Source organism: Buteo buteo, chromosome 13, assembly GCF_964188355.1.
Source record: "Buteo buteo chromosome 13, bButBut1.hap1.1, whole genome shotgun sequence".
Taxonomy (NCBI): domain Eukaryota; kingdom Metazoa; phylum Chordata; class Aves; order Accipitriformes; family Accipitridae; genus Buteo; species Buteo buteo.
The window spans coordinates 15564330-15585748 of NC_134183.1; the positions used below are offsets into that span (position 1 = coordinate 15564330).

The following is a 21419-nucleotide window of genomic DNA, read 5'->3' on the forward strand; positions in this document are numbered from 1 at the left end:
GACAGGGGCCGGATCCTGCCCAGGGAAGCGTCCCGGCTTCCTACAGCCTCGCACTCCGCTGTGGCAACCGCTCCGAGACAGACAGACAAGCAGGCACCCCCCCACCCAAAACCTCCCCGCTGCCCGGCCGTGCGTGTGTGTGTGTGTGTGCTGCTGGGGATGGAGACGGGGCCGGGAGGGACTCTCGGCTCGGGGGGGGCCGGGAGCGGGGCCCGGGCGCTGCCGCCTTTATAGGAGGAGCGGCCGGGCGCCGGCGCGGGGCCCTCCCCGTCCCGCAGACGCAAGCGGGGCGGTGGCCCCGGTTAAAGGGGAAACTTGACAGCGCCGCCGCCCGCTCCCGCCGCCCGCTCCGCTCCGCTCCCGCCGCCCGGCGCCCCTCGGCTCCGCCGCGACGTGAGTACGGGCCGGGCAGGGCCGCCAGCCCGGCTGGGGAGGGAGGGGGGCGGTGGGGGGCCGCCGCTGCTGAGCGCTCTCCCGGGGAGAGGAGCGGCCACCCCCAGGGGGAGAGGGGCCGGAGAGACCCTCCGGGGGTCCGCAGGGGAGAGGGATGGGGGGATACCCCCCCCCTCCCGCCACTACCACCGCTCCGGGGGTCCTCTAGGGAGAAGGGGGTCAGGGCAACCCCTCCCTCCTTCTCTGGGAGTCCCGAGGGGAGATGGGCTGGGGAAAGCAGCAGCAACCCCCCCCCCCCCGCCCTCCCCGGGGGAGAGGGTCCAAGAGAGACTTTGCTGGGGGTGCTGAGGGGAGATGGGTCGAGGAGACCCCCGGAGAAAAGGGGCCGAGGTAGCTCTGTCGGGTGAGCTGGGCCGAGTTAGACGCCCCCCACCCCCAATCGGGGGTCGCCAGGGGAGATGGGTCGGGGAAAGCTTCCATGGGGAGAGGGGCCGACAGAGTCATCCCCGGTGGTCCCATGGGTAGGTGGGCAGCGGAACCTCCCTGGCGGCGGAGAGGGGCCGGGGTAGCCCTTTTGGGTGAGATGTGCCGGGATAGACCCCTCCCCCGGGGGTGCCGAGGAGCGCACACTTCCCCCGGGGAGAAGGATCGGACCCCCCCCACCCCCCGGAGGAGACGGGCTGGGGGACCCCCTCGGGGAAGCCCCCCCCGGGGGTCCCCAGCGGAGGGGACCCGGGAGGCCCCCTCGATGAGAGGACTTGGGGGAGCAGGCTCGGGGAAGGGGCTCGGCGGACCCCCCCGGGGGTGTCCGGGAGTGGGTCCGGGCAGAAGGCAGGGACACCCCCCCCCCTCCGCTCCGTCGGTGGGGCCGGAGGGAAAAAGCCCCGGAGCTGGGCGCTGCCCAACCATCGCCCGGAGCCGGGTGCGCTCCTGCCGCCCCCGGAGCGCCTCCTGCTGCCCCCGGGGCTGGGCTTCACACAAGCACAGGCACACTCAGCAGCATCCCTCTCCCCCTCCAGTTTTGCCCTTCACCACCGCCAAGATGCTGCTTTTGCTGCTGGGGATCATCGTGCTCCACGTCACCGTTCTGGTGCTCCTCTTCGTCTCCACCATCGTTAGCGTAAGTACGGACTTTTCTCTGGCACCGGGGTACCGGCGAGGCAGGGAGCGGCCGGTGGTGTGGCATGGCATGACAAGACCAGAAGGTGTTATTTTTATTTGGGTTTTATTTTCCAGCCTAGCTTTTAGCAGGGAACCTTTACTTGCCGTTTGCAGGTCTTGCTAACACCAGGGGTTTGGAGCATTTTGCACAGAAAGCTCTCCCCGTATTTGTGCGGTCAGGTGTAACTGATGGGTCGCCGGGTTGTGTGCCGTAGCGGATGCTCAGGGCATCCCCGTTAGCACAGAGGAGAGCGTTGTTGAAGCCCGTCTCCTCATCGTCCCCATGCTGGTTCACATCAGGGAGCAGCCTCAGAGCACCCAAAACACCCTCCGTGGGGGTGACACTGCGCTCCCCTTTCCTAAAGGAGCTCCACCTGCTAACGGGCTTCAGCCCCCAGGACCAGTACAGCCAGTCTGAGCAAAACCCCTTGAAAAGGGGCTGGTTTGGGCACTGGCTCCTCAGCACCAGCAGTTTTGCTCTCCAGCTCTGCTCCTTTGAGGCTGTGAATTAGGCACAACCTCTGTCTCCTAACCTGGATGGGCAATTTTCAAGGCTTAAGCTTTGCAAGCAGGGGGAAGATTGAGGGCTGGATGCTGCACAGAGGGTTCCCAGCACTGTCCTTGGTCTAGAGCCCAGTTAACACGTCATCTACTTAGGAAGAGGTTTGACTTGGTTTCAAGGCAGCAGTTGTGTGGAGCTGGTGAGTTCCAGGCTTGCTTCACCAGGTTCTTCTTTCCTGTATTTTTTTTCTCTTCTTTTTTTGGCGTGGTAATAGTAGTAGAAGACGTTACAAAAATCTTCCGAGTCGTTAGAAATCACATGGAAGCATTCAAATAGCCCGGCCAGGCACCAGGCGAGGACGGCAGAGGGGAGGGAAGTGCGCGTCCCCCGTGGGACTTGGTCCATGCTTAAAGAGAATAAAGAGCTTCTGTTTTTCTGCCGTTGAGGTGAACGCAGCTAAAAGCAAATACCTGTATTTACTTTCCAAACCACTTTCTAAAGAAAAGCGTGTGCCTGGGAGCACCCGGCCGGGCACACGCGTGCCGGTACACACTGGGGCGTCTCGGTGCCGAATCCCTGGGGGAGGGCGCGCAGCTGCCTGCCATCTCCTGCTAGGGCCCTGCTCACAGGGCTGCGTCTCTTTGCAGCAATGGCTGGTGAACGGCGGGCACACGGCGGACCTCTGGCAGAACTGCACCTCCGGTAGCGTCTTCCACTGCCTGACATCATCCACGAATGGTGAGTGCTCCCCGGGAATCAGGGCTGCTGCTGCCTCATGCTTTTATTCTTCTCCCCAGACTTATCAAATCAAGGGAGATTTGCTTGTACAGGTTATTTGTGGTTCCCTCTTGCTTTTCCCTGCACTGCCCCCAAGTTGTTCCCTTCTACTCTTTCCCCTTGCCTCATCTGCTCCGTCCCCACATGGAGGGGCAGCACTCTGCCGCATTCCCGGTGTCCTGGCGGGGGGACACAGGGCTGGCCCAGCAGCGGGGGGATTCCCTTGGCAGTCCCCGAAGTTGTGATGCAGCTTTGCATGGGTACCAGACCCAATGCCCGTTGCTCTGCCCTGCCGCCCTCGAGCTGCGGGGCAGCTCCCCGTGGCACTGTGGCAGGGGGCTCGGCACACTCAGCTGCAGTGGAGCTGACCGCTTCAAGTGCTTTTTGGCAGTCTCCTGTTATTAGGCCATTTTGATTACACTTGGATGTACAAATGCAGGGCAGCCCTTGGAGCAGGATTTGCTGGGCAGCTGTTGCAGTGCTGGGAGTGGACGGGCCATTTTCAGCACACGTCCCTCTTGCTGTGGTTGTGAGAGTGTTTTAAAGATGCACATGGTGCCCCGAGGTTGGCGTGTCTCTGGAGGACACCCTGTCCCCTGTCTAGAGATCTGCCTTGCTTTTTGCTTCTGTGACAGGCTGAGTTTTTGGGCACACTGCTCGTCCTGTAGTGTGCTGCCGAGCACCGCATGTGGGATGTGCTGAGTGCTCGGGCCCTTCTTTGTCCTACTGCTGAAATGGCCCCCGTGGCACCTGCACATCTGGGGTGGCTGAACATCTACATCTGGACTAAGCTTGGTGAAGGCTGATGTCACACTGGGTGACATCACCCAGTGAGCTGTTTGCTGAGGTCAGCAGGGGAGGAGTGCTTGCTAAGAAGCAGTTACACAGAGTTTCCAGGGCACCTAGTGGGACCAGTAACATGAAATCTGTGCTCAAGGAGTCAGGCAAGCCTGTGCCTCAGTTTCCCCAGAAGATGGGGCTAATGCCAGCAGTGCTGTGTCCAGCGTTTGTTTTCCGTTAGCCTGGTTTTTGCTTTCCCGTGGAAACAGATTCTCCTGGTGTAACCCCCAGTGAAACCAGTTGTGAATCATAGCACAGTCATACTACCCTGGAAATGTGGTCCTGGAGTAGGAGCAAACTGATGCCACGTGGTCTTGGCAAGGCAGGAATGACTGCAGTGGAGAGCACTAAATACTATCAAAGGGTCTCATGGTGATGGGAGACTGTCAGAAGTTTTTGGAGGTTCAGGTCACCCTAGTCCCCAGCCCACTGGGTACAAAAATCTTATCTTGCCTGGGCTGAAATCAGTGGCGTGTTTCCCTGCAGGGGCCCAGGCTCTGGTTTCGGTGGGAGCGAAGCCACCGCTGTGGGTCTCTGCTGACGCCTGGTGGTGTCCGGGCCGGCCAGGAAGCGGTTGGATCCCATCCCAGCCGAGGAGCCTTCTGGAGCCATGTCCTTCATCAGCAGTTGGCCGGTGCTGGCTATCTGCAGCGTAGGCAGGCTGCTTCACGGCCATTCATGCATGCTCCAAAACTGCTGACCTTGCGCTTTGAAATGAAAGGCAGCGATTGCCCCCCCCAGAGTCCTAGAGCTGAGGGCTGTAAAGCCTCCCCAAATCTTTTGCTTTTCAAACCTGCACCGCTTTTTCTCGGTGTTTGCAGGATGCTGTATGTTGGGGAGTTGTCAGTGTCGAGAGGGGCTTGTCCGAAATGCGGCTGGGATGGTTTCCTCCGTGTCTGACTGTCCTGCTGGGTGTTGTGAGTCTATATTGCCCCGTTCCCAGAAGCTGCTCAAAGAGGGGCTTCCCTCTGGATCCCTTCCAGCGATGATTTTTTAACATTAAAGGGGCTGTAGTCAAGATGGCCCTGCTAAAAATGCAGTCGAGCAACTGAGTTTCGTTGATAAGGTGCCCTAGTGGGCTGCTCTTTGAGTAGAGGTGTGTTGTGCTCAAGTCTTAAAGAGCTCTGTGCCAGCTCTTATTTATATGAAGGCCTTGCTCTGGCATCAGGAGAAGAGGGTTTTGCTTGGGCAAAAGCTTCTGCCCCATCCACCCCGTGGCAGGGGTGTGGGAGCAGTGCTGCTGAGGACCAGTCTTCATCTGGTGGGATCCTGGATGCAGGATCCAGAGCTCACCGGTGCTGTAGGAACACAAAATCAAAAGATATTTCCTAGGCTTATGCAAGGCTTTTAAAATCTGTTTGTAAAAACAGAATAAAAATATCACGCAGCATCATTCCCAGTGGATCCTTGCACCCTCCCTCCCTGCTGCCCGTCTCCAAGGCCCTTGGTCCCACTGCCCCTGCGCTGCCAGGGGAGCTGCGGTCGGCCACTATTTGGAGCGATAGCGGGGACATGGGGAAAGGATGCTGTGGCAGGGCCAGCTCCAAGGCTTATGCTCGTCCCCTGCCTGGTCCTTGTTATTCTCCTCAAACTCTCTTTGCTAGGAATATGCTTACTTTCAAAAATATGAAAGATCCTATACCAAATACCACAAACCGTTCTCATTTAAATCTCTCTCAAAACACAGGCTGTGCATGCTACGCTGGGTTGTAGAAAGCCTTAAGAATTTGTTTCTCTGTGCCTGTGCCAAGGACGGTGCTTAACGGTTAATCACAGAGTGCCAAGGTCTGCTCTGGGCTAAGAGCAAGAAATCCTCATTCGGGAATTTTGGCAGAATTCAATCTTTACGTAGAGGCAGTTTTTCTTCTGGCCATCGCAGCAGCCGCTGTAGTGCAGTTATTTTTTCTTCTCTTTTTGAAAAGGAGTGGTACTCAGTACTCGGAATATGTGGAATCAGGTAGGGTTGGGTCTCGTGTTTTCAGCATGGGTGGGGGCTTTGCCATAGCACCAGAGCAGTGGGTTTGTTGTGCTGAGATGCTCCCCTTGGTCTCAGCATGGTGAAAATGGATGAACCTCCTCTTGCCTGCTGTCCTGCCACCCAGGGACCCTTTTGTTTACATGACCCATACGTGGATGCCCAGCAAGAAGCTGAACTTGCTACAACCAGGTGCCAGCAAGATTTGCTTGTGTTTAACGCTAGGGCAGGTTTGGGACCGTGCTCCTAACCTTATAGATTACCCCATGGGGGTGGAATAAGCAGCAAAACAACTCAAGGGTTGACCGCAGGAGGACTGTCGGACCATGGCTCCCTGGAACATTAGCAGACCTCGGGCACAGGATGGAGCTGGCCTCAGTGGAGGCTGAACGCACACCTCCCAAATGCCTCTTGGCACGGCTTGAACCCCTCACACCTCCCAAATGCCTCTTGGCACGGCTTGAACCCCCTGGGTATGTGAGGGCTGAGTGGTCCTGATGGGAGCAAGCGCTGGGAGGGAGGAGGAAACGCCAGGTCGGGGGCAGATGCCCACTTCTTTGCCTTTTACAACTGCCTGCTTGTTGCTTTGATTTCTGCATTTGCTTGTTAGATAATGACTTTTTTTTTTTCAAGAGGTCGACAACTATGGAAAAAATGTTGCAATCTTTGCTTCGTTTGCGCTGTCAGACATTCCTGGAAAAGACTTATCTCAAGAATTTAGCTCTGAATCCCAGAATTGTGTGTCGGCACGGCTGCGCGCCAGCCCCCAGCTGTGCGATCCCACTGCAGACACAGGGCACACGGCCGGACCTGAGCTGCTCAAGTGCTCTTGAGTAGATTCCACCCCAAATTTCCAGACAGCGATATTTTTTTTCCCAAAAAATGGCCTTTTCTCTCCACAACTGATTTTCTTGTGCAGGCAAGCAGATTTTTTTTCCGCTACTTTCTACTGTTCTTCCTCTGATTTTGGTGGGAATGCTGAATTCGGGGAAGCAGTGGGGACCTTCGTGGAGATCCCTACATCCTTCTGTAACGTCAGAAGACATTTTTCCTGTTGTCTTCCTACCGTTTCTCCTGTGGCTGCTCTGTGGCTTTTGCATGACTGGCTTGTTCACAGGCAGGCTGATGTTTTTTGGCTTTTTTAAAGGGAAAAGAAAACCCCAAACCTTGGGAAATGCGCAGGCTGCCAATCCGCATGATTACTAAGTGCCGTGAGCTGTATGATCCTGATGATTTGCTGATCTGGTGGCCACAAGCAAAGCCCAGGTGGGTCGTCCAGAGCAAAGATCTGCCCTGGACTGCCCGGGTGGGCAGGGATGGATCTCCCATCAATGGGGCAGGCACTGCCATGCAGTGGGGGATTGCTCTGCTCTTCTGCACACTGACCTTCCCTCTTCCAGAGCCCCTTTGCTCTGGCAGATGGGACCCTAAGCAGCACTGCTGGTCCTTGAAATGCATTTTCTTTGTGCTGGAGGAGGCAGGAAAAATCTTTGTCCCTGGCGCAAGGCAGGGGCATCTGTGCCCTGACCCATCAGCTGTTCCCAGGAGGAACTGCACTGCTTCTTCTCCACTTTAAAATGTATAACTGAAACATCTGAACCCATTGCTTTTCCTCTGTCAGTCCCCCCCGAGTGGCTTTGCTGCCCTTATTCTTTCAGACTCTTTCTTCCAGCAATGCTGGACTTGCATGACATAGAAAAGGTATGGAGAGATGGAGGTGCCATTTAACTTGCTGTAATCCTTTTTGTGGCTGAAAATCATGTTGCAAGGCTGCATTGAAGCCTTGCACTGAGGAAGATTATTTCTCGATGTCTAATTCCATTATTGATAGTGAGTATAGAGTACCTGAACAAAAAGAGATGGGGGCAAATTCCCCTCCAGCCCACTGGAAGAACCAAGACTGCACCAGTTCGGTCAAGACTTGGAGAATTTGTCACTGGTAAGGGGACACTTCCTAGCGCAGGTCCAGTCACCTCTGCAAATTACAAGTTCAAAGATTTAAAGATTCAAAGATTTAGAACATGGTGTCAGCCTTTTATTGAATGGAAAAGTTACCTTCTGCCCTTATGCTGTGGGTCTTGCTGAGTCTGCGGGCACAGCGCTGTTGCAGCTGTTTGCTTTATTTCTGCTGGGCAGCTGCAAATGAGCAAGAAATTATCCATATTTAAGGATGCTGAATCTGTTATAATGAAGCCACGCAGTAAATAACGCATAGCTTCTTTGTGTGATAGTGCATAGCCTTTGTATTTGAGGTTCTAGCCATCAGCTGGCCCCGTACAGCTTATGGACCACATGTACAGATATCCTGATTTGGGGACATCTCTGGTTTTTCAGGGTCTTTGCAGTTTGCAGCAGAGTAGCAAAGAGCCAGCTTTTAACCTCAGCGGTTTGTGGGTCTGTGGTACCCGCTTTGTCATTAATGACAGATAACATTGGCTTAACTCGGGCAGGGTTGAACCCCTCTCTGCCAGCTTGTGGGTGACTGTAGCTTGCACCTTAGTTGTCTAAAATAAACTGTGGGGTATTCCAGGAGAATATTTTGTATTTCAGATCAGTTTCTGCCATAACCATGTCCCCTGTGATACGAAAGGGATTTCCTCTGCTTAAAACCAGGTTTGTGTTGTTGCTTGTTCTTCTCACAAAGAGCATCTGATAAGGAGAGGTAGGGAACCAGTGCTGTTTTCCCTGCTCTCGGCTGCTCCAGAGCAATTTGGCTCCCCTATTTCTGCCTAAGGGGGGGGTCAGCCAACCTTCCCTGCAGGGTGGGGAGCTTTGGCCCATAGAAGAGGAGCAAAAGGGAGGAAGAATGCAACCCTGTGGGCAAACTATGACTGCAAAACCAGAAGAATGGGTGGGGAAGTCCACTGTAGAGTGCAGTGCTGGAAAACTCTTAATCCAACATTTTTTTTGGCCTTGATGAGACTCTTGGGTGTCCCCGTGGCCACAGGCTGAGTGTACTCCTGCGACATGCCTGCGGGTCAGGGCACCACTGCTCCCCATCCCTGCTCCTGGTGCCTGGACTTGAAATCAGTGGGAGGTGGTACCCAAGCCCTTTGGAGGACCTAAGTCTGAAATATCTCTACCATCTTAGCTCGCTCTGACACACAACCCAAAAGGTCAGAGCCACCATGCCGAGGGTCTTGCAGAGGAGCTGGCTTGGGCATTGTGGAGCTGTTGGAAGGTGTTTTTCATGGTGCCAGCAGCTTTCTGCTGCCTCAGCAGCAGCAGTTGCCTCTGCGTGACGTGAGCTTTGACGGTCTGATGGGACGTCTGAATGTGGCAGCTCTGGAGAGTTACGGACCTCCTGGCCTCAGGGACTTCTTGGATGCAGCTTCGAGGAGAAGGCAGAAGGGAGGACAGATGAGAGGAAAAGAGGACAAGAGGAGAAAAGGGGGCTTTGAGGGTTTCATCTCCTTCCGAAGGGAGCTACGGAAGACGACCAGGAAGTCTCAGGCAGGAATTGCAGCATCGTCTTCATTCACCGCCTCCCCACACCTCAGGTGTTTCCCACCTGCGCATCCCCTGGCCCTTACAAATACCTTGGCAGCTCTTTAAAATCCCCCTTTTCTGGTGGGATTTCCAGGAATACCTCGATCCAGCACCCTACGGCCTCTCCAGGGAGTAGACATAGGAGGACAGGAAAGGAACAACTGTTGGGTGAAAAACCTGCTTTTTCCCAGCTTGAGCATCCAGCAGCCCAGAGCGTGGTCTGGGAAGGTTTGACTTCAGGCTGGTGGGAGGTCTGGGACTGAAGCAGAAGAAAGTTGCAATGTCACGGAGCTCTTCTTTCCTTAGGAGAGCTTAGCGGGTCTGCTGCACGTGGCTGATGAACTGTGAGGCTGTTGTCTTCGACAGGAGATATGTTCACTTTGAGCGGTGGGGCTGTGGGTGGTCGCAGGAGAGGTTGTCTGTGCTGCTCAGGAATAGCTCTGCAGGTAGCTGAGCTTTTTTGCCTTTCTGGGTTGCTAGAGTGAGTTGCCAAGGGGCAGCAGGCTGAAGTTCAGGCCCAGAAGAATGATGCAATTGAGCTAATATTCCTGCATCTTCATTTCACCCTTTTCCAACCCTTTTAAGGGGTGTTTGAATATCAAGGTTTAAAACCATTGCAAGCCCCAGTGCTTGTGATGTGACCTGTCCGCTTCATAGGCGAGGATGCAAGCTGGGTTCAGGTTCTTGGTCAGGCCTTGAAGCCCGAGAGTCTGCTTTGGAAAAACTCTGCTCAGAAAATACATCTTTTCCTGGCAGACCTGGGCTGGTACCTTTCTGCCAGTAGATGCATATGCTGTTCCTGACCCTGCTGATATTTAGTTTGCAGCATTGAAGGAGCAGGTTTTACCATGCAGATGCGGTCATGAATTTCTCCTCCCTTTAGTTTTGTGTATATTATATGCTACAGTTACCTCCTTAGTGGATGTTTTCTTCCCCAGAAGTGGTTGCTTTTTAAGTGTACAGTGCATATGCACTTTGCAAAGGGAAAGCTCTATGCACAAAACATTACCATCAGCTGCAGGTCACAGCACACAGGTGTTTTTAATGCATAGCACTAATTAAGTGATGTCTTGCAGCGAGTGTATAAGCTGATTGCTCAGATAAGTTTCTTTTCAGTTTGCACTTTATTCTTTCTCCTTGGCTGGGTCAAAAGAGGATAGGGTGTCTGCAACAGAGCAGTGAATGAAACCCTGGGGAGCCAATGCCTGTCCTTTAAGGCCCTCTGCTTGTGTCCAAGGACATGTTTGTGCCTGCCCCATCAATCCTGCTCAGCTGCACCCATTGTCTGGGTATAAACCCCCCCTGCAAACAGGGCTGGGGCTTTGCTGGAAGGGGTTGGGTTAGCTACTGTCTTTCAGGGGGGTTGGGGGGGGGGGGTTCAGCTGCAATTCCTGCTCTAGGTTTCAATTTCTGCTCTGGGTTTCTTTCTTTCATGTTATCAGGGCAGTGAAAAGTGGTCTTCACCATCCCAGAGGTGAAGTCTTTTCCCTGTTGTTTTAAGTGGTAGCGTGAGCACATCAGGACTTGCAGAGCTTAGGGAAGTTTTCAAATTTGTTTTGTAAAAACTTCTTACTCTGTTTCTGACTGCCTGAAAGGGCTCTAAAAATGCTCCCAATGTGTCCGCTCCGGAAGCGGTATGCAGGGTGTTATCTGTCCTTTCCACTCTGTTTCCTTTTCTTCCTCCTCCTAAAGAACAAAGATATAAACACGGAGCTGAAGAGATGCAGCAGAAAAATGGAATAACTGACTTGCTGCCCAGGGGAAACCACAAATAACAGTCTGGGAGTAAACAGTGCTGACAGCCCTGCGATACAACTCGTAGGGCCCAGACTTCCCTGTGGGAAACGTGCTTTATTTTTAAAAGCCAGTAGGTAGGACACAGCACTAATAGCAAAGGACCTAAAAGCATATGGGATTGAGGAGGTAGCAATACTATCTGCAGTTATAGTGTGTTTTCAAATGAATTAAAGGCAATTAGGTATCCTAATACAGCTGAAGTCTGTGGGCAGCTGGGCTTGGACTTAATGGGAGTAAAGCAGCTTGCACTTGTGGGTCTCTGAGTCATGAGCTTCGGATCCTGCCCCTTGTTTTTACAAAGGAGGCTGATAAAAGTCAGCAAAGGGCTGGATGTGAGCACGCCCGGAGCTCTGGTCTGCGGGATCATCTCTTGATTTCCCTACTCACAAGTTCGTGCCACTGCTGCTCTCTGGCTGCAGCAGGGCAGTGCGGCTGGCTGCTGAAACCCCTCCGGTCACCGAGGGCTTTCCCCTCTCTCTCACTGCCTGCCTTTATATTCCTCTGACATGGCTTTTTATTACAATGGGATTTTGCAAAGCCTGTATAAATCATTTGGATTCAGAACCAAAAAAGAGGCACGGGGAGGCGGATGCAATTAGAAGCGCAGCTCAGCTCAGCTTTCCGTCTAGACAGCCTTCTCTTAAAATAACTGGCACTTGGAGCATCCACCTCCGAGCAGAAAGGGCTCCTCTCTGGGCCGGATTCCGTGGCCTTTGAAATTGCAAAAGACTTGGCTTCCTGGGTCCTGGACCAAACTGCAGGTCGTGGGGCCAGGCAGGCTTTGGCTCAGCCGGTGCACGGAGCTGGACGTGGCTTTGGGGCTTGGGAAGGCGTGAGCTGAAAGCTCAGCTTCCCAGACCTTTGATGGGAGGGAGCCCTTTGCGTGCTGAAGCATGGAAGGAGATTGCAGTTCAGCAGCTGGACATCTTCTAACCATACTTCTCTGACCCCACCTGAGCCATGATTTATGACTTGATTTTTAGCAGCACTTGAGCTGCCTTATCCCCTCTGTTGCCCGTTGGTCGAGCATGGCCAGAGCTGGAGGGTCAGGTGGGGTCGAGGCAGGGTGGTTTCCCTGCCTGGCTAGCTGAGATGGGTGAAACATAAGGGCGTTTTGTGTGCACATCAGTGTGAAAACCACACTGGGATTTCCTGGAAGTGACAGCAGTGATAGCTGCTCCTTCCTAAGGAACGGCAGCAACTGGTGCACATGGATGTAAACCTGGTGGTGCCGAAATGAGTGAAGCGCAGCAGCTCTTTAGCAGGGTGTGTTAATGCTGCAGAGTAGTTTGGCATGGGAGGCGTGAAAAGGAGGAGAAGGAAAATGCTGTCTGCAATGAGCAGAGGCCTCTCTGGCTGCTTTCAGTCTGCTTTGGTGAGCAGGGCCTGAATTTGCTCCGTTGCGTGAATGTCTGGAGGCAAGATGCAAAGACAAGAGGTAGAATTAACAGTCCGAAGTCAAACGCACCAGACGTTACTGAATTGCACAGGATGTTTTCCGCAGGCATGGATTTGCTGGAAAGGCACAGGCGTGGATCGTCATTGCCATCCTAGGTGAAGGCCGTACCTCACTCTCCGGTTCAAATTCCACTCTCACCTCCATGAGTGCAGCTTGTGAGGATTTGGTGGGGAAGCGTGATCGCTTCTCTGGGAGCAGAGACTACTCTGGGCAGTCCCAAATGGCCTCACTGGCTGCACCAAGTATTGAAGGTTGCTAAGCTGAAGCGTAACTTTATTTGGAAGTTTTGCTATGTTTCAGCTATTTGCTGCAGAAAGCTGTTTCTTGCAGTGTGCAGCCGGGAGAGCGAAGCTGGTGGTGGTAAAACTGCAGCTCGAGCACAGGACTGGGACTGGGACTGAGACTTCGGTGCTGCCCAATTCTTGCCTGTCTGAGGATCCAGCCCAAAGCATGATTTTTCTGCCTTTCACTGAGCGGTTTGTGCCTCGCTTTACCTCTGCTGAGTCCTGCCTGGCTTTCGTGGTGAATTAATTGATGTTGCATCCTTAAAGACCTCTCGAGGAAAGCTGCGAATACTCCTTTTGATCTCAAAATTTACAAGGAAAGGGAAAGGCAGAGGTACTTGTGAGGACAGCCCCTCCCGCTGCTGTGGGCCACTACCTCTTTCTGTCAGGCTCACGGGATGGAGCTGCATTTTGCTTGTTTATTTATATTTTTTTTTAACGCGGGGAATTACACACCCACGAAGCCTGGAAATAGCTGGGCAGTGACTCACGCAGGGGCTGGTTTAACTGGTCTGCTGTGCTCTGGGAGGCAGCTGTGTTTGGCAGCTGAGGAAGGCTCTTTCCAAAAGGTTTGACTCTACAAGGGCAGAGGGTGTTTTCACTAGCTATGTATTTATTTTACCTCTGAGCTTGGCCAGCTCGGTGTCTCATGGCTTGTTGCACATGGCTTTTGTGTTTCCAGTACAGCTGAACTCCCAGGGCCTGACATGAAGCTGGGGGAGAGGCTTTGTCTTGGTTTCTGCAGACTTCAGATTGGGACTGATATTGCTGCTCATATTTTATTAGAAATGCTCCCTGAGAAAGCATGTGGCCCTGCAGTTCGTTTTACCCCAGCATGCTGGTCCATGCACACGTCATCCTAAATCCCGGGCAGCATCGTGCCCGTGCTGAGGACCTCACCTGCTGGATGTGGCCACATCCCCCAGCTGTTAAGAAACTTAATGGGAACCGGGGGTGGGATGGTGGCACGGGGGATGATGCCGAGGCCACAAGCTGTGGTGGGGCCTTGCTGTCTGTGGTGCCCACACTGAGGTTTCTGTCTGTCTGTCTTTCCCCAGAATGGCTGCAGTCTGTCCAAGCGATGATGATCCTTTCCATCATCTTCAGCGTCTTGTCCCTGTTCCTGTTCTTTTGCCAGCTGTTCACGCTCACCAAGGGCGGGCGGTTTTATGTTACTGGAATCTTCCAAATCCTTGCCGGTAAGTGGGGGCTGATTGATGGGGCTGTCACCAGTGGGGAAAGGGCTTTCAAGCAGAGGAGAGGCCAACGGTAGAAACGAGCACACTCTTGGGTACCGAAGCAGGAGGATCATGGAGCTGGCTCCCGCGTGGCTCAGTGAAGGGAAGAGGGGGTGAATAATTTGTGTCTGTTGAGGTCTCGCATGCCCTGGGATGGGATCTGTCTGTCAGGACGTTAGGCATCCAAGCTCTTCTGCCCTTGCGTCATGGAAGGTGCAAGAGGGTTGCTGCCCCGGCAGGGGAGGTGTCGGAGGGGCAGAGTGCCAGACCCATCGGAGGCAGAGCTGTGCCAGCGGTCCGGGGCGGTGGGGCAGGCAGGACACGGGGGCTGCCGGACCGGGGGCTCTGCCCGCTCTTCCCGTGGCTCGGGGTGGAGCGCTGAGGGTCCAGGGTGGCTGCGCTGGCTTTGGGACCCACCTGCGCCGGGCTGGGCGAGGTTTCCGCAACTGCAGGCGGGGTGGGGGAAGTAGTGACGATCCTCTTCTGGCGAAAGAGGATCCGAGGATTATTTATAAACTTGCCATAAGGGGGCCTGGTGCTTTCCACATCAGCAAAGAGCCACTGGTGCGTGCAGGGTGAGCCAGCTGACTTTGAACTGTCAGCTACTATTTTTAACTCTTAAAGAACTCAGCCCTGGAAATGAGCCATGGTTCGTGTCCTACGTTGCATTTCTCCAAATATAGATGCTGTAAAGCCACTGCCTCCATTTACGTTTCCACATATGAAAACAGTGGAGAGGATTTTCAAGCATTTGGACTAGAAAATTTAAATTGTGCAATGAGGTTCTGGCTAAATTATGACAGACTGTCTGGGAAGGAGACTAATTGTTTACTAGAGATTTAGATGTTAAACTAAAAGCCACCCTCAGTCCTGCCACTGAATCCATGGAAAAACTTATCCACTGAATTCAGGCAGAGTTTCTGAGCATCCTCTAAGTGACTGGCCTTCACAAACCTTGGAAAAGTTTAGAGCTAACCTTTCTTAGCAAGTGTGGCATGAAATCTATTGTAAGTGTATTTGCTTGGCCATAATGCAGGTGATGAGTTCAGATCAGTTCACCATCTCTGGAAAGATAGATGTGTAGAAACCCATTATAGCCATGGAGTCAAGGAGGGGAAATGGGCATTAATAATGCAATTCTCTGCCTGAGAGCTTGTCTAATAGATCTGGGAGCAGAAGGTTTCTCTTTCCTGAGTGATTGTTGGTGATTCCTCATTCTCAGAGGAAGAGAAAATGGGATTGCAACCCTCCTGTCCATGCTGTGCTGGGTGTCCTAAGGGGATGGAGGGTCAGGCCATAGACCTACCATCTCTTTCCTTGTTGGGCTTGAGACATGGGTCAAATCCATCCCCCACCAGTATGAAGGACAGGAAAAGTGTGACCTGATCCCCCTGAAGCTTCCTCATGGCCTGGGGAACCCATAGGCAGAGGTCTGAGTCCAGATGGACCATGCAGAGGTGGGCACTGGTGGCCATCCTTGCTGTTGTCCCTGGCCAGGGCTGGAGGAGGGGGCTCAGGGCAGTTGTGGTCTTTGTGACCCTAAATTTCAGGGTTGTTGGTAGGAAACACAACATGGCTGTGCCAGCACTGCCAGGATATCCCACCTGGAGGTATGGATGGCTCTGCTCAAAGGAGCTGAACCTGATGTGGTTTCCTTGCAGCTTGCTGTGGAAGGCCACTGCTGTCTAAAGGCAATGGAAGAAATTCCCGTGGCCTTCAGGCTTTGCAGGTGTTCCTCCACACCTTGCAAAGCCCCGGCACCACAAAGGTCTGCCAGGGATGAGGTCTTACCTGCTCGAGTGCTTTGTTCTTGGCTCCAGCAGAGGTGGAGAGGACCTCCCTCCTTCTGGGAGGGGATGAGAAGGCTCTTCCTGAAGCTCTCCATCACCCTGCACTCCTTCTGGGGTGATGCAGCTTGGCAAAGCTCAGGGTCTCCAGTTTTGGAGCCTGAGCAACAGCAATGCTGGACCTGAACCAGCGGGTGCTAGGGGCAGAACCACTGGGTGCTGTTGGGTGGTAGAGCAGGGCAGCGGTGCCTGAGGAGCAGGGGCTGGTCTCCAGTATGACTTCAGCTGTGGCTCAGGGGAACTGGGGAGCAGAGGTAAGGGCAAGAGGAGATGCATGAGGTCGGTTGGGTCTGTTGGGGAGCAGAGGTAAGGGCAAGAGGAGATGCATGAGGTCGGTTGGGTCTGTTGTGTAGCAGCAGGGCAGGATGCATCCCCAGCACCTTCTCCACACTGCTTGGAAACATGCCCCGAACTCTAGTTGAATTTGCCCTGAGGGGATTTCAGCCATCGCGAAGACATCAAAAGGCCCTCTACAGCTCTGCTCCATCCTTGCTGCGTCCATCACATCCAGGGGTAACTTCTCCTAGCTGCGTAAGCCGAGCATGGGAGAGACGTTGGTTTGGGCCTCTCAGGGTTTGACCCAACTTTTCCATCACTCTCTCCAGCATCAGCATCGCTTTTATCCCACATCTCTCATCCCTCCCACCCTAGACCTGCTGTCCCCATGGGGTGGAGAGGTTGGGCTCAGCCTCAAGGGCTATGCCTTCCACATATCCCGCAGCTATTTGTAAAAACCTGCATTGGAGAGCTAACCTTGAGCATGCACCAGCACCCAGCCTGGTTCATCTGCAGGGCTGGGGCAGCGTGCACAAACCTGCAGGAACAGAGATGAGGTAGCATTTGCCCTCCTGGCCTGTCAAAGCAAGACTAGAGTGTGTTCTTAAAATCAGGCTCTAAAGTGGTGATGCATTACTGCTTACATTGGTGCAAGCAGCTGAATGCAACTGTCCTTCACTTCCCAAGCATGTTCTCTGGGCCAAAACCAGTGCAGATGCTGCAGAAGTGCAGTCGTAACAGTTGCCTCCATTTTGCCAAATTCCTTATGTGGACAATCGCGGCTGTATTTGCTGCTGTCTGTAGGTGACCGGCGTGGCCGCACGCCTGTTCTCTGTCCCACCAGCATCGGCAGACAATTGTTGTGCTCTCGTTGCATGGGCTGGGGCAGTGGGAGTTGGTTCTCTTGCTTAGAGAATGTAAACTGCACCAGCGACGCGTTAATGAAACATATTCCCACTTCTGCACTTTCCCAGAACAAAGGAGCAGTGTCAAGTGGAATTACAGCTCAAATATCACGGTGGTTAAATGTAGGTGGTCCCGAGGTCCGTGCAGGGGATTTGGAACTCGGCTCCGACAACAGCCCCACGACTGTATAATAGAACTGCTGGGATTGACTGAAAGAGCTTGTTTTCAGGCAGAAATAGAGGTGGCTTTGTGTTAGCTCTGGGCAGTCCCCAACGCTGATGGGTTGTTTTTGCAACAAAGCTTAAACGCTGCCTACCGGAGCTGGGCCCGGCCGGACAGCCCTAGGGGACCTGTGCTGGCCCCTGGCAGGCGAGGGTGGATGCCGGGAGCCGGGGAATAGGGACAAGCCCTGGGCACAGCAGGGCTTGCAGAGAGCAGGGTTTGCAGTTGAGCTCCTCGAGCAGCCCAGGAAGAGGATGGGGGATCGTAGGGCACAGACCCTGCCTGGCCAAAGCGTTCGTGGCCCCCGGCTGTGTTTGCCTGGGCAGGTGATAAAGAAACTTTTTTGCTTTAAAAAAAATGGGGTTTTGTGTCTGACCTCTTGCAGCATCTCTGGTAGGGTGGTTCAGGCTACAGTCTGGGTTTTAAATGAACGAGGCTGGTCCGGAGCAGCAGCCCAGAGCTGGGGGATGCCCAATGCTTGCCTGAGGGATGGGTTAGCCCAGGTGATGCTCTGGCTTTGATTGCTCCAGGGGCTCCTGCTTTGCTTGCCCCACGGGCTCTGGCTTTACTTGCTCAGAGCCTGGCAGAGATATCCCCACTCACCTGCAGCCAGGGCAGAGACCACACCACCCCCCAAATCCTACCATAGTTTTCCAGGAGATGGGATACAAGGGGGCAAAAATGAAAAGTTTCCCATGCTGGCATTGGCTATTATCCTCTCTGGCTCTGGGTTTCCAGCAGGGAACTGCTCCGTGCGTGGCATCTCTAACCCCTTCCTATATGCGCTTCCCTGGCAGGGCTCTGCGTGATGAGCGCCGCGGCCATCTTCACAGTGAGGCACACGGACTGGCACCAAGCCTCAGAAGACACCTCCTACGGCTTCGCCTATATCCTGGCATGGCTGGCGTTCCCCCTGGCCCTCGCCAGTGGCATTGTCTACGTCATCCTACGGAAGCGCGAGTGATGCCGCAGGAGGCGGCGTGGCGTGACAAGGGCACTCATGACGTCCACGGAGGAGACGGAGGCGGGGGAAAATAGACGAGAAAACGGAAAAGAAAATTAACCAAAAAAAAAAAAAAAAAAAAGAAAAAAAGGAATAAACCCTCCCAGCAAAACCAAAACCAAACCCAACCGACCCCAAAAGGAAACACTCAAAGGGTTACTTGTTAATTGAAGATGTATATAGTATCTATGGTTTAAAAAACCTATTTATAACACTTTTTACATATATGTACATAGTATTGTTTGCTTTTGTTGACCATACGCTATGTTTTAAAGCCTAAAGCAAGTGCCTAAGGAACTATTACTCCTAACAGTGTAACAAGAGCGCGGTGATTTTTCTCTCATGCAAAATCCTCTTTGAGCTGAACTCTCCTTCCCCATCCCAGCCTGTATCGAACCTTCAGAAAACCCCAGCTCTGACTGGTTTTAGGCTGGCGTAAATTGGAGTTGTGTCTGTTTATGCCAGCTGGAGGGTTGGTCCCCGCTCCTGCCACATGCTGTGATCCTGGTAACCAAAGTGCACGTCCAGATCTGACGGGACATGCTTCCGAAAGGTTTGAAGGATTTCGGAGCAAAGGCTTTTATTGCCCCAAGTGCCTAAATGACTTATGTGCCTAAGTCCCATTGCCTTGCCACCACACCCGCTGGGAATTTGGGCTTTTAAATCACTTAGGTTGACTTGCAATCCAGCAAGGGCTGTCCTCCTTCGCCCGGGTGGGCTCTGGGGGTGCCCTCTGTGCCAGCAGGGCTGGGGTGCGTGCCGTGCCGTGCCGAGCAGCCGGGGCACTGATGCTCCCAACCGTGAAACGTGCTTTTTCCTTGCCGTGGAGCTAAACTACCGATGAGAAAGAAGCAAACCCAGTATATCTATGAAATCAAATACCAGATATATGAAATGGTGCTATCTATTTACCATTCCTTATATTGCTAGCCATTTAACCTTATTCACTGGAAATTCAGTTAACAATCGTGAGGTAAACAACAAAGCTAGAAATGAGAAATAATTCTGTGTAATATAAATGAGCTATAACTGCTTTTGTACTTAGACTTGCTCTTACTATTATTTTTAATAAAGCATTTATAACTGAGGTTCCTTTTTTCCCCCCGTGGTCAAGAGGAACAGAAACAGCTCTGGGTGGAGCCCTGTCGGTCTTTGCTGCCAGAGCGAGATGTCTGTCCTCTGTCTGTGCGTCAGCGATGTGTCTGGCCATGAATTGAATGGGCACCTGCGCAGACCCCAGGCTGCCTTCTGAGGACTCCAGACACTGTGTTGCTGTTGTTGTTTTTGTTTCGTTTTGGGGTTTTTTTTGGTTCTTTTTTTTTTTTGCTTTGCTTTTCTGATTTTATACCGACTGTGTGGACTAAGAAGCAATGAAATAAAAGTCAGAATAACTCAGTTGCTTCTGCTTTTTGGCGTTTTTGCGGGTTAGAGCCAGGCTGCACTCCACCAGCCTGCCTGCACGGCCATCCCACGGAAGGTCTCTGTGATGCCGTGTAGCAGATCTGTGGGCTAATTCATGCTGCTGAGAGAGGCTCCGAGCTTGCTGGGCTGCCTGCGTGGCAGATGTACCTGTGCCGGAGGGGTAAGACTGCACCAGAGTTAGTGCTGGGGCCAGGAACTGAGCTCAGGGCCCATGTCGTCGTGCTGGTGTGTGTTCATCTTTCTGCCTCTGTCCTAAGATGCTCCCGGGGTGTGACCACCAACTCCCCAAAGACAGCAGCCAGGCAGCAGCTTGGCAGGACGGCACTTCTCCACTGCCAGTCTCCTGAGCAGGGACGGTTCAGGTCAGCATCAGCTGCCCCGGGGGGATCCGGCCGGCTCTGCCACCCGGCACAAACAGCAGAAGCCTTTCAGTCCCGTGTGCCGAAACACCCAGAGCCTGGGGGTGCAATTCCAGCCGGGGGGATTAGCACATTGTGCGCAGTATGGGCAGCCTTAATGGCTGGCACGGAAGCGTCCACACTTCCGTTTGCTCATTCATTTGGCTATTAAATATCCGAGCTGATGTAGCAACCGGTGTTGGCAGAAACACAATGGCTCTTGCAAGGTCGCTTGTTGAGGCCAGTTATTAACATCAGGCCAGATCCCAAAGCCCTCAACCCAGCCACATCCCAAAGGAAAGGAGCAGGAGCTGTCTCGCATCATCTCGGCCGCTCAGCACAGAGCCTGGGCAGCGCAGCGTGGGCACCCTGGCACCTCACTTGATGGCTGAGGCTTCTGGTCGTGGTCTTCCAGCCGGGAGTATTTCCCCGTGGGCTCACTTTGCTGAGTTCCAACTAAGCCCAGGAGGGTATCTTGCTTGCTGAAGCAGCATTTGAGCCCCCGTAAGCTGCAGCACTGGGGCACGTGGTTATCCCAGGTCCTGCCAGGCTTGGCACCACGTACCTGGCAAAGGGGACAAATATTTCCCTTCTGAGGAGCAGGTAGGAACGCAGGTGGGTTTTGCCACTCCTGTGGGAAAATTAAAGACGGGTTTTCTCATTTTGGATCGGTATCTCAGAAGGCACCAAAAAAATGCTTCATTTTTGTGTCTCAGCACGGTGCTCTTCGTCTGCTCAAGGCGTAAACAAGTGAGCGGCATCAGTTCGTGTCCACAACTCAGTGTTGCATAGTTGCTTCGTGCTGGGGATGCATTTTGGAAAGCAGCAGAACCAGATGATTTTTGAAGTGGCAACAACGTGAAGGTTTGAATCCCTTTTGGAAAGGGTCCAAAGGGGAACTGCCACCCATGCACACCAGAGTCAATGTCGTCCGTCGCCCCCCCCCCCAAAAACTGTCACATTTGGGTTGACTCCGTTGGATTGGAAGTCACCAGCGCCTCTTACCCCGGCTCTCAGCCATGCCCGTGCTGATCTCGAACGGGGTCTTTTGACCTTTTCTTTTTTTTGCCTTAATTCAGTCAACCTGGGCCTCTCCGGTGCCAGCCGGGGGCGGGGGGGGACCCGCGGCCCCAGCCCCGATCGCGGTGCGCGGTCGCCGCCCGGTGGCTGCCGGCGGCACGGCGGGACACGGCCCCGACTTCTGCAGGGGACCCCCCACCCTGCACCCCGGCAGCGGGGGGGCACCCCGCTCTCCGCTTGGGGCGGGGGAGATTTCTTAAGGCGGACCGTCAGGGTGTCCCACTGGTGACCATGGGGACAGAGCTGAAGGGGTCACCCCCCCCGGGTGGGAGCATCACCTGGTGGGCGATGGGGTGCAGGTCCCAGCCCTTGCCTTAGCAGCACGGAGGGCTGCCCCCGCCCCGGCAGCT

General features: G+C 53.8%; 1 protein-coding gene across 1 annotated transcript; it reads left to right on the forward strand.

Moving 5' to 3' along the window:
- Positions 1–268: 268 nt before the first annotated feature.
- PMP22 (peripheral myelin protein 22) lies at positions 269–19564 on the forward strand. Its single transcript, XM_075044869.1, has 5 exons — positions 269–393; positions 1413–1513; positions 2704–2794; positions 13736–13876; positions 17964–19564. The coding sequence occupies exons 2-5, from the start codon at positions 1436–1438 to the stop codon at positions 18128–18130; spliced, it is 477 nt and encodes a 158-aa protein (XP_074900970.1). The 5' UTR covers positions 269–393; positions 1413–1435; the 3' UTR covers positions 18131–19564.
- Positions 19565–21419: the final 1855 nt, after the last annotated feature.

Excerpts from the sequence above, each read along its gene's own strand:
- PMP22 (XM_075044869.1), top strand. The coding sequence starts at position 1,436 with ATGCTGCTTTTGCTGCTGGGGATCATCGTGCTCCACGTCACCGTTCTG. Across the intron at positions 1,514-2,703 it reads TCGTCTCCACCATCGTTAGC|CAATGGCTGGTGAACGGCGG; the intron begins GTAAGTACGGAC and ends GTCTCTTTGCAG. Across the intron at positions 2,795-13,735 it reads CCTGACATCATCCACGAATG|AATGGCTGCAGTCTGTCCAA; the intron begins GTGAGTGCTCCC and ends GTCTTTCCCCAG.